A 13955-nucleotide genomic window follows, 5' to 3' on the forward strand; every position below is an offset into this window, starting at 1 on the left:
AGCTCGGCACTCTTTATTATGAAGCTCTGAGCGGAGAGCTGTACTGCAATCAGCGACACTACATACTTAATTTGTGGACAATCTAGCAATTGATCAATGATATTCAGTTTACATTGTTTTCGCTGTGCTATGAAAGACCAAGTGGCTGGCATTGTGGTTGGATAATTAAACCATCCATCACACAACATCCACTCCAAGAGACCAGGACTGGCAACCCAAGACTGGGCCTTAGTTATTGCACTTTACAGTTCCTACTGAATGGCAAGAACATGAGGTAAGGTTTTGGTGACTAAAGATTTCATCCCTGTAAAGAATTAATCAGCATATTTTACTCAGCTTTAAAGGTCATTCCCAAAGTTTTGACACAGTCAATAAATAGATTCAGTCCACTATTTAAAGTTACTGCATGTACAATTTGTTTTGTCTGCAGCCAAAATAAAGTCATTTTATTCCTCACACTCACAGTATATATCAAAATTGGACAGATGGCTGAGTCCTGACTTCAGCTATCATGCACTAAAAGTGGAGGGGCTCCTCCAGATGGTGTTCAGGTCTTGTGCAGGTAACCGCTTTGTCTTCCGCCACTCTAATCAATGGCCACCGAATTCCCTCCCTTCCAAACACCATCCATCTTTAAGTCTTTCCAGGCTGCCCAGTGACGACCAAAAGCGGCTGAAGATAAATGTTTAAAGGGCAGGAGGGCCTCTGCTGATTAAAGCCACTGACGCTTTCGGGAAGACTGGCAAGCAAAAGAGGAAATGGAGTGAGACAACGGAGCACGCGGGTTCAAAACACCTAATGGAGTGTCCTGCTTGCTGGGCTAATAAACTGCTTCAAATTGAAAGGAACAGCAGGCGTCTAAATAGAGCGATGTGGAACATTTGCTCCTGTTCATTCAGTTAGCTCCCAATTGGAAAAGCGGGAGAGGGAAGGAAGAAAAAAAAAACCTCGCCTTGGTTGCTATTATTTGGTGCAGCACAAGTTGCTTTTATTCATCTGCAATCAATTCTAGTTATTGAGTTACAGCTGAGTGCCATGTAGAGTGGAAGAAAAGTCGATGTTTTGTGCATCGGCACCAAAGTGGAATAAATAAAATAAATGCAGTTTTAGAATTCTTTCTGTCTGCGTGAAAAAATCCTTTGCCTTGAGATGTGTGGGGAGGACGCGCTGTGGTCGCAGTGTGGCTGTGAGCTGTATTCTCTTGCAGATTCTCATCTCAGCAGCATGACGCTGTTTGAATGTCCAAGTTGATATTTGGACATGATAATCAATAATCACAGCGTGAGATGAGGCACCGCACAAGTTGGGGTCTGACAGGTGCACCCCATGACCAATTAAAGTGCTGAGCGGCCAGTAAGAAATGATCAATTATTGGCACTATGTTACTCACTGAAAATGTCAAGCAAACGTTAGTCCAGCAGTAGAAAAAAATGGTCCAGTCGACGCCTGCTGAGTTAAGAGAAGGATTTCATAGCATCTTGACTTGACATGCAAGAAGAATGGTCAGGACTGGTCAGCATGTTAACAGGCTTTCAGGTGACAGAGGAAATCTCTGAAGAGACACACAGGCATGACCGCTGTAACACAACCAATGTCACCTCTGTGCTGCTCATTTGGTGTAAATGTTTTATCAAGAGTTTGCCTTTTCTTCCCTTTGTGCCATTGATGTAAGCGCTATGCTAAGCCGCTTGAAAGTGAAAGACACCTCAGCAATGGGGATTTTGGTTTTTGAGCTGTTTATTTTCCTTCACAGTTGGATCGCACAGCTGCACAAAAAACAGAGATATACCTGGTTTCAGAGACAGTGAACATAGATCAAAAGCATGTTCTGCTTAGAGAAGACAAGCATGCCAGCTTTATTCCGCACTGCCAGTTTTCACTAAGGCAGAAAGCTCTTGAAAGCACCGCAACAGGGCTGGGAGCTCTGAGATGATAGCATCTCAGCCCCCACCACTAATAAACAAATCATTTTAAATGGTATTTTTGTAAGATGTAGGAATTTTGATCACCTTTGCTCTTGCAGATGGAGAGCACTCGGTCGGTGATGGATGGAATCCTATTTCCAGCAATGTCAACAGCTGCGAAGAATTAATATCAGGACAGACCTTTAGTGGGGTGAATCAATGGGAGACAATTCCATGCTCCACCTCGCCGACAGCATCAGCGTTTATCTTGCCGTTTTGTTCACTCTTTGATCTCCTCGCTGCTTACATAAAACAATCATAGACCTTGATTCAAATATTTATGCGCACAAGCTGCAAACCAATTCACATTTTCTAAGAAAATAGAAAGCTGTAATTGCACTTGCTCCATTGACTTTCATGGTTATTCACTATTGCAAATAAGGCAGAAATCCTCCCTTTGGAGGAAATGGCCACGGTTGTTGAGATTACAGGGGACGAGGGGCCAATGCAACATTCAGTGTCACAACTAACAGACGTTTTAAAGGGCTGTTTATTTAAGTTTGGAGCAGCTGATGTCTTTTTGCATGTTTCTGCTTTTCTGCATCATTTATTTTACTTAACATGGATTGGGGCTCCATGTTTAGGCATCATATGGTCATATGAAATATATATACATGTTAATGACATAGTTAACGGCTTAGGGCAGTTATTGAGAGATCCCAAGGCAGTGGGGTCAGTGATTCAAGGGGTGAAGGGTCATTTTGTAGGGTGACTGCCGTTGACATTGCTGTCTTGTAGTTGCCATCTAACACCAGATCAGAGTCTTTTGACGTCACCATGCCAACTTTTTTTGTGCTAATCATTCAGAATTTTTCACTTTACATACATTTACCAAATGTTGAATTAGAAAGGGTGCTATAACAAATATTTGATTTGATTAATTAACAAATACCTGTCATCAACACATTGTCCAATCCATATCCTGATTCTTGCAAAACTTAGTTTGACTTTTTGGGACATTTGCTTACTCCATTTCTTGCCAAGAGTTAGATGAGAAGGTCGATACCATTCTCCTGTCGTAGGAACATTACATTTGTTGCAATGGAAAAGCCGATACTTCAGCAAGCTAACGAAGCTAATCTCAGGCACCTACCTGTCTAACAGAAAACAGACCAACGCCACATCGCTCTTCATCCTCATCCTCTCCTTCAGTGCTCACCAGTAAAAGTAAAAGTAAAAGCCAACCCCAGATTCACTCTAGTTTTGGAACAAGCTTTGCTGGCTTGGTGTTTTGCCTCGTTATATTTATGTTTGTCAGCATTGTGTCTGTGATGTGTGCTGCTACTACCTGGTCACTTCCTTTTAATAAAGTCCCAGTCTCAACTGCACGTTGTTATTTGCTGGGGGCTACACACCACTGCCCAAAAGTTTCAGCTCAGAAATGTCCCAAACACAGCAAAATAAGAAGAACATAAAGGCAGAGAGCAAAGTCTTTTTTGTAAATGGAGGCTACCATACAAGGTGCCACCCTCATCTCAGTTTTTAACACATTCACACACCAATGGAACGGCCATCAGAAGCAATTCGGGGTTCAGTATCATGCTCAAGGATACTTCCACATGCGGACTGGAGGACCAAGGGGTCAAACACTGATCTTGCAATTAGTGGGCTCTACCTTTTGAGCCACACCCACCCACAAGTTTTTTCGGAAAATCCTCCACAGTATACCTTTGATAGGAAGCTATAGCCAGCAGTTGGTTAGCTTAGCTTAGTGGAAAAGCTAGCCTAGCTCTATGAAAAGGTTACATATATATATATATATATATATATATATATATATATATATATATATATATATATATATATATATATAAGTTTGCTAATTAACACGTTTCATCTTGTTTGTTGTACAAAAAACTCATTACACTGAGCGTGGCAGGCCTTTCAATCTTCTTATCTAACTCTCAGTGAGAAGTTAATACTGTAAGCATTTTTCCCAACATAACAAACTTTACAGATTTTTTTTCTGTCTTGTGTTTATGTAATCTTCGTGACTAAACTTTATGTTCTGAACACCGATCAATAAAATGATCTCATGATCTTCATCTATTGTATCAAACAGCACGTAGCTGTCAAATGTATGTGTTAGATTATCTGAACAAAATGTCTTTCTTTTATTGTCTGTGCACAGCAGAATACAAGTGTAGTGTAATGGCATGTGCGCACTGTGCATGTGGCTCCAGTTAATGTGAATGTGAGCCTCTCCCGAACATCTGTCAAAGATTAGCAGTAAAGTGAAATAGGCAGTTCCTGTTCATACGTTCCAAAATAATCTGGCAGTAATTTTCCCAGTGAAGGATGAAAAGGGGGAGGGTTTATAGGTCAGAAACACTACACAAACCCAGCTCTGTCTAGGCATGTGTCTTGTGTTTTACAAGATGCAAGTGCCAAAAGACCCGTGCTTGGACAGCTTGGAGATGATGGGTGTGGCAGAAACACGCCAGGAGAAAGATAAAGAAACTGTCACACAAAGAAATATTGCAGAAACAGCAGATGAATTCAAGGAAGACTACGTTCATTCCACCAGCGTGACCTTTATTTTTTCTACCTTGGATGTCTTTGGCTGCTATAAAAACCAACCTGCCTAGACCTGGAGTAGTAGGAATAAAAGCACTTACAGTACAAAGCAGGTACACTTTCACCTACAAACACTCTTGTTCGAAGCATGGCATCCAGCTTGCTTCAACAGAACAGACTAAAAGCCCTAAAATCAATGAAACATGAAGAATCCCTTAGGTAGAAAAAAAGGATGGTTTGTTATTCAGGTAAGCATGCTGTCATTCAAAGGCCATACACATCAGGGGGAAAGTGCTTGGAAGGCAAATCAGTGTTTGTTAATGATATGGGTCAATTGTTTTGAGGACGGCTGGACCTCTGTACTCATCTGTAGGCCTCTTCAATCACCCTTGGTAGAGGTTTTGTATTCTGGAGTGCTCTGTCCTTGCTGAGCTATTCAGATTTGCCACTTTTGCTTTGAGTAATAAAATCCCCTCTTGACGGAAATCTGTTTACACTTTGTTCTGCATGTCAAATCGCTGACATTGTAGGTGGAAGGCAAGTCATTTAACTATCAGGAGCGACGCACTGCCAGCTATTTGCTATTCTTCCCTCAGCAGCTGCATCTTTGTGCTGTACTGTACGTCCTACAGCGTGAATACAATATCTACTGGATACTGATTCCTGCATTGTGCCTTTGCTCAGTCTCTGTGTATGTGCGTGCTGAAAGTGTTGATATGTCTGCATCACATTCATCAGATAAACTGTAAATGAATTGTACCAGCCAATAAAAGTCATTTAAATGTCTGCGCTTCAACAATGTGAGATGAAGGTTGACTCGCAGTGCAAGGAGTCACGCCTAACTGACAAATGCTTTAAACACCATGCACGTTCAAGTCCCGTAAAGTAGATCTGCCAGATTCATCACATGCTCTCAAAAAACAAACACGTTCAAAGCTGAGAATGTACATGGGGGATGCTACTCGATAACGCAGAGAATAATGTGCGTCAAAAGGAGATCAAAACCAAGCCTTAATGTATGGTAACTAGACGTCAAATATCGAAATGTCTCTGGGTTTGTAGGAATGTCAGAAGTCTGTGGCTGGGTGTGTGTGGGAGTGTGTGATTCAGGCGCAAACACATCAAGATGTCACTTCATAACCTCTGGCTCAGGAGGCTCCTGTCATCTTCACATTTCAGAGATCCTCTGCCTACCCCGGCAGACATGCTAAATATAGAATGGGGACAGAATTTCTGTTTGGAGCCACTGCTCTCTTTATCTACATCTAACACTAGCAGGCGTGCACAGGCACTGCCATCTTCTCATTGTTATGCACATATGTATACAGGCATGTGGACACACAGGCATCGGCACGCGCACTGATAATAAGACCCCGCTATATTGTGCATTGTCTTATAGACTGATGATCAAACGAACATGAGACTCCACCGAGCGAGGGCGCAGAGGTTCAGATCGCATATAAAAGCTGCTCATTCTTTCCAATTACATTTCTGTCAAATGACTTACACTGTGTTATTACTTCTTGGACAGTCATTTTCAAATTCCCTCATTCAGAATCATTTAATCCTGGCACAAGGACAGATAGGCAATCCATCACCAGTCTCCTTTACCTGCTGAATCTACCACACTGTTACCCAGTTACTCTATATGACCTTGTTCTGTTTCTTACTTTGGATCGGCCGAGTCACAGAAGGGAGCCATGGAACTCTGTGGCAATTAATTGTGCTACTTATCTGTAATGTGAACAGTGGATATTACGTCTCCAACAGATATTGAATTAAGGATGTCTCAGGACTTGCGAGGCCACAGCCAAATAAAAAGGAAATGAGCCCCTATTAATGACTATTGATTCTTTTATAATAAAACAGCCACTTCCTCTCTTTACTTGGCCTCGGTGTTAATCTTGAATTAATACAGGCTCTAACTTTAGGGAAATGTCCTTCGGTGTGGCGCAGCAGAGCGGCCTAGCTTGGAAAGCTACATATCTCCCTGGTCAGGGAAAAATGCTTTTTGGCTGACTGGCAGATATTCTGTTCTCGCATGAGAGACACATGACCCAGGATGCTGTTCTGTCCTGGACATCCACCCTAATAATATCGTTTTCAGCTGCACAAATTGTTTTATATAGTCATATCTGGTGACATGACAAGGAGGGAAGGAGAAAATGCCTCACCATGGCAACAACAAGCCATTTAATACTCTAGGCACAGGCTGATGGTTATTTTAAGAAAAGTGCACCATTATAATTTTTATTAGGGAATAAATTACTGTTATAAATTCATGTGTGATGTTTTCAACTTGCTGCCTCAGCTGTGCCAGCTAAGAATTGGTTGTGTTTTTATCGTCGTCATCATCATCATCGAACTGCTGTTTAGATAATCTACATGTCTGGCTCGAATCACATCATCGTCTAATACAAGCAGGCTGATGACTGAAACCACAAACTGTGTCAGTATGCAGTGTCCACTGCCGAGTCAGCTCCTTTAGTTGAAGCGCAGCATCAGTGGCCATCATCACTGAGCACACACAGTGGATTCACTGGTCGACCACTGTAAGCCTTAATGAGTCGGCATGTATGCAGGTTTAGATAACATCACCATCCTTCCATTTTCTTTACCGCTTATCTTACTCAGGGTAACAGGGGGACTGGAGACTTTCCCAGAATGCACTGGGCAAGGGGCAGGGTGCTCTCCTGAGAGGTCACTGCAATACGTAAGTAACTGAATAATAGTAGCCAGAGATAACAAACTCTTAAGGCATTTGCAAGAGTACAGCACAACCAACATCCAGCAAGCAAACAACATGAGCTGTATGTTCAAACTAATGGGATGAAAAATGAAACACAAACAACGAGGTCTTTTGATTTCTCTCCAGACTGCAACAACACGAACAGCAAGCATCACGCAGACCAGAGCACGACTTTTGGACTCAAACCAAAGCAGACGAGCTGCCAGCTCTTAGGTGCATTATCTCTCATATGGCCACTCTCAACCACTCTCACTTTAACTCACAGGTCTCCAAACTTTCTCATACCAAGCATTCCTAGCCACTGTTACTTCAGACTTTTGGGAAACGCTGCTTTATCCTCTGTTGGGGGAATTTTACTGCAGGTGATGAGACAGCAGTAAGGAGCGTGAAACCTCTTACTGGAAGTCATTTTTACACACTGTCTCACAGAGCTACACTAACTTCCAGTCAGTGGAGTCGCAGTGGAATTGAACAATCCCTCATCAAGCTTTAAACCTGGTGTGTCTGAACCTGCAGGCCCTGAACACATCACTGTGATATAGTAGTAATAAAAGCTGTAGTTTCAGCAACAGTGGTGATAACTTAAACAGACAAAGACGAGCAAAGCAAGCTTCATTTATGATAGGAAACAAGCACTTTCGATTAACCTTTTCAAGTTCTGTTTCAAACTAAAAAACAAATGATATAGCCAAACAAACTTGAACATTTTTCATTCCTAAAATCGTATTAAAGACACTTAAAATTAGGGCAAACAGCAAGAAAGAGCATATTAAAAATATCTCCCTTTGTGAGGTCTTTGTGGGTGCTGGATGTGCTTCATTTTGGATTTCATGCAAAAAAAAAAAAGCATTTTATCCATCTGCAGCAGGCCTGTTTCTGAAGAATGGGTGTCAATAGATGCACCTAAAGGGTCAATAAATGTGGATAGCAGCTTGAAAGGGAGGGATCAGGTGAACTTTTATCCCCTTTAATATTCCCCCTTGTGAGAGCTCCCCTGAGCAGAGCAGCCTAAGGTTTGGAAATGAAGGTTGACTTTGGCGTTTCCATTTTTCCCATCCGCGTAATTATAAATAGCAAAAACATATGCGCATCATAAAGTGCGAGGGTGACTTTACGCAAATAAAATAGAAAATAAATATATTCTGACATCATTGTTAATCGAGGCTGAAAATCTTTTGTCAGATGTGTTGGTGAGAAACGCGTCAAACAATAAAAATGTATTATAAAAAATGGCAAATAGAATAACGCCAGACATCAATGTCTACACCGTCAGTGGATTGTCAGACGAACCACGCTCTGTGCTTTTTAAATTAATTAATTATCTTTGAAAGGAATGGGAAGTGACTTACCCAGAAACAAAGAGCGAAATATTGCAGACATCACGGCTGGAAATCCCATATGACACGGAGCTGGAAACAATGCGCTCAGACTGCCTTCACATGCATTCGGCTGACCTAAGTGCGGGCACAACGACGCGGCACCATCAGCGAACACAGAAGCGAAATCAGAGATAAATAAATCTTCATTGAGCATATGAGTCCAAGGACATCATATGTTGCACACGCCCGACATATCTAAGCCTCCCGAGAAGAAGAAACGTGGCTCTTTCTCCTCATCGTCATTTTCATCGCAGGCTACTTGGCGTCAAATCAAAGTTCCCTGGCTGTCTGGCTCTGGCGTGGGACGTGTTGTCTCAGGGTCCCCTCTGTCTCCTCCTCAGCAGTCTCTCCTCCTTTCCTCCTCCGCTGCACAAAATGCCAGAGAGGAGGAGGAGGAAGAGGAGGAGGAGGGCGAATAGGTGGATGATGAGGGGATGCTGAAGGATGGAGACCTCTAGAGTCTGAAGTTCTCTTACACAGCCCGAGCATCCTGCAACAAACACTAAAAGGCTTTAGAGAGGAGGTGCTCCTGTTAGGTGTTGCAGGCACGAGCCAGCTGATTTCTTTGGTATGAATGGAGTTAATATTGCCTTTAATGGAGATCTTCCTATGAGCAAACAATAGTCCTATAATAAAGTACTGCATGTAGGGTTTGTAGTGAAACATGGGGGACTATTATATCTTAAATTTTGCCATATGTTTACAATATTAATACAGTGAGAGTGTTTTTAAGGTATTCTGCAATCTATCACTATCACATTGCTTTAACATATTATACATAATTTGACATGGTTTAAGAATGGGTCTAATTTTTAGGGTTGAAGTTAATCACTTCATTAACTGACAGAAAATTAACAATTTTTGTACCTGAATAATCATAAATCATCTTTTAAGCAAGACTGAAAAAAACTTACAGTCTCAAAATATAAAGATTTGCTGCTTTTCTTTGTCTTACATGATCCTAAAGTGAATATCTTTGGGTTTCAGAGTGTTGGTCGGACACAACAAGCAATTTGATGCCATCACATTGGGCTGAATAAATAATATTTTGTTATTTGACATTTAATAAATCAAACGATTAATTGATTAACCTTGAAGATATTCAGCAAGTAATCAATGAATTTATTATTTACAGATGTAGCATTTTGTTTGCTTGCTGGTAGTTCATTTCATATTTGCATCGTGATTAAAGTAGCTTTTCGACATTCTTTGTGTAGCTATCTAGCCTACTGAAACTATGAACAATTTTTGCCATAAAAAGAAAGGGATGAGTTTTATTTTACCATTGCTCCCCTACCCTTTAATAACCACAGATAACCACGTCATCAGAACCGACAACTGCTATTTATTAACAAATGTTCAGAGAAGTTGTTGCATGGTATTTTAGAGGTTACTTGGCTAACAGCAATCCTGCTTGGTGCAATACCTCCACCTGCACCTCCTGGAGAAAGGTGATTTAAGTGCCTTTGAACATAGCATGGTCATTGGTGCCAGATGGGCTGGTCTGAGTATTTCAGAAACTGCTGATCTACTGGGATTTTCACACACAACCATCTCTAGGGTTTACAGAGGATGGTCACAAAAAGAGAAAATATCCAGTGAGCAGCAGTTCTCTGGGTGAAAATGCCTTGTTGATGCCAGAGGTCAGAGGAGAATGGCCAGACTGGTTCAAGATGATAGAAAGGCAACAGTAACTCAAATAACCACTGGTTACAACCAAAGTCTGCAGAAGACCATCTCTGAACCACCAACACGTCCAACCTTGAAGCAGATGGGCTACAGCAGCAGAAGACCACACCAGGTGCCACTCCTCTCCGGTAACAACAGGAAACTGAGGCTACAGTTCACACAGGCTCACCAAAACTGGACAATAGAAGATTGGAAAAACGTTGCCTGGTCTGATGAGTCTGGATTTCTGCTGCCACATTCAGATGGTAGGGTCAGAATTTGGCGTAAAAACCATGAAAGCATGGATCCATCCTGCCTTGTATCAATGGTTCAGGCTGGTGGTGGTGGTGTAATGGTGTGGGGGAGATTTTCTTGGCACACTTTGGGCCCCTTAGTACCAACTGAGCATGGTTTAAACACCACAGCCTACCTGAGTATTGTTGCTGACCGTGTCCATCCCTTTATGACCACAGTGTACCCATCTTCTGATGGCTACTTCCAGCAGGATAACGCACCATGTCACAAAGCTCAGGTCATCTCAAACTGGTTTCTTGAACATGACAATGAGTTCACTGTACTCCAATGGCCTCCACAGTCACCAGATCTCAGTCCAATAGAGCACCTTTGGGATGTGGTGGAACGGGAGATTCACATCATGGATGTGCAGCTGACAAATCCGCAGCAACTGTGTGATGTCATCATGTCAATATGAACCAAAATCTCTGAGGAATGTTTCCAGCACCTTGTTGAATCTATGCCAGGGTCTATGCAATCCATGCAAGGTGTGCCTAATTAAGTGGCTGGTGAGTGAATATATATAATTAGAATTTGGTACCACTGTCAGTTTGATTTTTGATTTCAGCTTCTTCCAGTGTGTAGTAATTGTTAGCTTGCAAAGTTATGCTTTCAAAGTAGCTTCTCAACACTACTAATGTATAGTAATAAGGATTGCAGTTATCTATTTATTGTTATATGTTAGGGATTTAGATTGTCAGGCTAACTTTGTACAATTTTACACAGAGAACAAAAAAAAACAGCATGTTTTAAATCCAACAGCATGACATATTTTCTCAGCTATTTATATTTTGCAGGCTGCGATGACGCATGTTTGTGATCAAAGGCATGTTAAACATCTGTTTTCAACCAGAAGGCATATTAGTGCTCGCTTACCATTTCTTATTTGTCCACCAGCCCCTCAATCTTAGGATTATTCTATCAATCTTTTTTAAAACTGCCACACAAGGTTTATCCCATCACCGGCTCTGGCTCTGGGTAGGATATTTCACAAGAGCAGCATGGTCTAAGTTAGGTAAGCAAACAGCAGAAAAAGGGGTGAGTGCTGCTGTCTGCTGATGGCTGAGACAAATTAATCCCCCCCTCTTGTATGTCTCAACAATCTACAGAAATAACAAAAGGATTTTCACTCGCCAGTGGCCCCTCTGCTCTCTCCTGCTCTCTCTTTCCCCCTCGAGTGGCCTGCTCTTCAGCACCAGCCTTCCTCCATTCCTTTCCGTTCCAATAACTAGATAGCTTGAAACAATGTCTCACATGCACAAGTAGACACACACACACACTTTCTGTCTCTCTGTTTTTCTCCTACTCAACACATGTACTATACAGGGAGCTGCTGATGAGACACAGAGGGTGTAACAAATACACGCATCCTAATTCCAGATGTTGCAAGAGGCAGATAAGATAAGACGCGGTGATGTTGTTGCGTTTTCAGTCTCGTGCGAGCGGGTATTTTGTTCATAATAACACTTGCCTTTTTACTTTGCTTGTGTTGCTCTGTTTACCTTTGTATTTCCAGCTGAATATAAAAGGTCACAGTCTCATTGCGACTCATCTCTGTAGAAGTCGGTATTCACAGAAGTCAGTGTAGTAAAGTACAAAAGCAAAAGAACTACTCTAAACCGCTGCAGTATCAGCTGTCAAACGATGATGGATGGCGGGCTCTAACAGACATGTTCGGCCTTACAATCACCGCACCACTCTAATCTTAGTTCAGATAACAACACCGGATTGGAAACACACCTGATAGCCAACATATATTACATCTATGTTTCAGTGTTCCCCTCAAAGCAGGCTTTTCTGCAGAAAGATCTGGACGCATGCAGCTGCACAATGCATCTCACAGCACTGAGGTTATCATGATTGCTACATAAAAGATGACCTTACTTATGTGTGTAAAGAATGACACCAGTACATAACATATGGGGCAGATCCACGGTTGATAGCAGTGATTCTGCGATAGGTTACTTGTCTCGCGAGCAGCGTATATTGTGCCATGGGAGGAAACCTGTCTACGTTTGGTGGCTTGGCCTTGGTGCATGATATAGCACCCCAATGCAGATGGCCTCACAGATGGTTGATATTTATACCACAGGGCCTTGAAAAGTCATGAGTGTGGAAACTGCTCTTTCTCCCTGATTAGTTTCACATCACCGACAACACAACAATCTCCGCGCACCCATTCCTCACTGCGCTGAAAACACACGACCAGTTGGGAAAGTTATTACAATCCATTAGGAGGAATGTATGATATTGTGTGGGCTGCCCCTTCGTGAGGTGACGACGATGCTGTGGCGGGACTCCCCCTCCTTTTTTTTTTCTTCCCTTTGAGCACATAAAAATGTAATCCTCCTAAGTGCAAGGTCCATGATTTTTTAAAAATCTTCCAGACCCAACACGGCTTCCATTTTAGCTGGGAGCACTCCTGACTTATGTACTTTAAGTGGATTTGCAATTTAAATTGGAGCAACAAGATGCTCCTCGGACCTCCTGGCAGAGATGGAGCGCCTCAGTGAGAGTGTTCCCGTCCGCCAGAACAGCTGTATCTCCCTCATCATGGCATCACAGGGACGTGTTAGTGTTTTGTGGACGCGTAGACGACACCCTGCAAACACACACATGCGAGCACGCCGGGATGCCTCGCTTTGGCCACCTCTCTATCCTGACCTCAGGGAATGAGGGAAGTGGATAGTTAAAAGGATTCTTGAGTAACAATATGGACGTGGAAGAATAGAAAAAAACTCTTTTGTTTAGGCCTCTCTATTTTTAGCAACCAGTGTGATGCTTCACCGTTAGTGTTTCATGGCTCGCAGATTCTTTATAATTTAATGAGGGAGAGGGCGGCCCTTGGAGATTTATGGCGAGCATCTCAAGGCAGCATTGGCCAGTCAGCTTATTGATCCAAATCTGATGTTTGTTTATGGGTCAGTAAAGCTCTTTCCCTGTGGTACGATGCAACCCCACCAGAGGAACATTCAAATTGTCAGCTCCTCCTAAAGCCAATAAAATAAATTCACTCTTCAGGTCAATGTCCATTATTTTAGTCTCTCTTGAACCGTACAGCAGATCCTGACAGCCAGTAAGAGACGTGTTTAATATCAGTGCCATGTAGTGTTGAGGCTGCAGCCATGGATATAAAAAGCCTGCTGAGACTACTGTAAATGTTTTGTTTCACATGCACATACACCTTTTACACAGAGGCAGGTTTATTGATCTGCAGGATAAATTAAGTTCTCAGCTCAACAACCATGTAAGACATTTTATCTGACTGTACTTTCTATATTTACCTCTTGTAATGTTTGATATAGAAGGAGCAAAAGCCCATTTTAGATCACCTCCTGTCATCTCCTGCTCCGCATTCCTGTGAACGCAGCACTTGTCTCCTTG

General features: G+C 42.2%; 1 protein-coding gene across 1 annotated transcript in view; it reads right to left on the reverse strand.

The window, feature by feature from the left end:
- Positions 1–8981, reverse strand: part of clmpb (CXADR like membrane protein b) — a 73133-nt gene extending 64152 nt beyond the window's left edge. The window contains exon 1 of the mRNA XM_033631610.2: positions 8580–8981. Within this exon, the coding sequence (XP_033487501.1) occupies positions 8580–8763 (184 nt within the window). The 5' untranslated portion in view covers positions 8764–8981. The remainder of the gene's footprint in view (positions 1–8579) is intronic.
- Positions 8982–13955: the final 4974 nt, after the last annotated feature.

Source organism: Epinephelus lanceolatus, chromosome 4 (assembly GCF_041903045.1).
Source record: "Epinephelus lanceolatus isolate andai-2023 chromosome 4, ASM4190304v1, whole genome shotgun sequence".
NCBI classification, from domain to species: Eukaryota; Metazoa; Chordata; class Actinopteri; order Perciformes; family Serranidae; genus Epinephelus; species Epinephelus lanceolatus.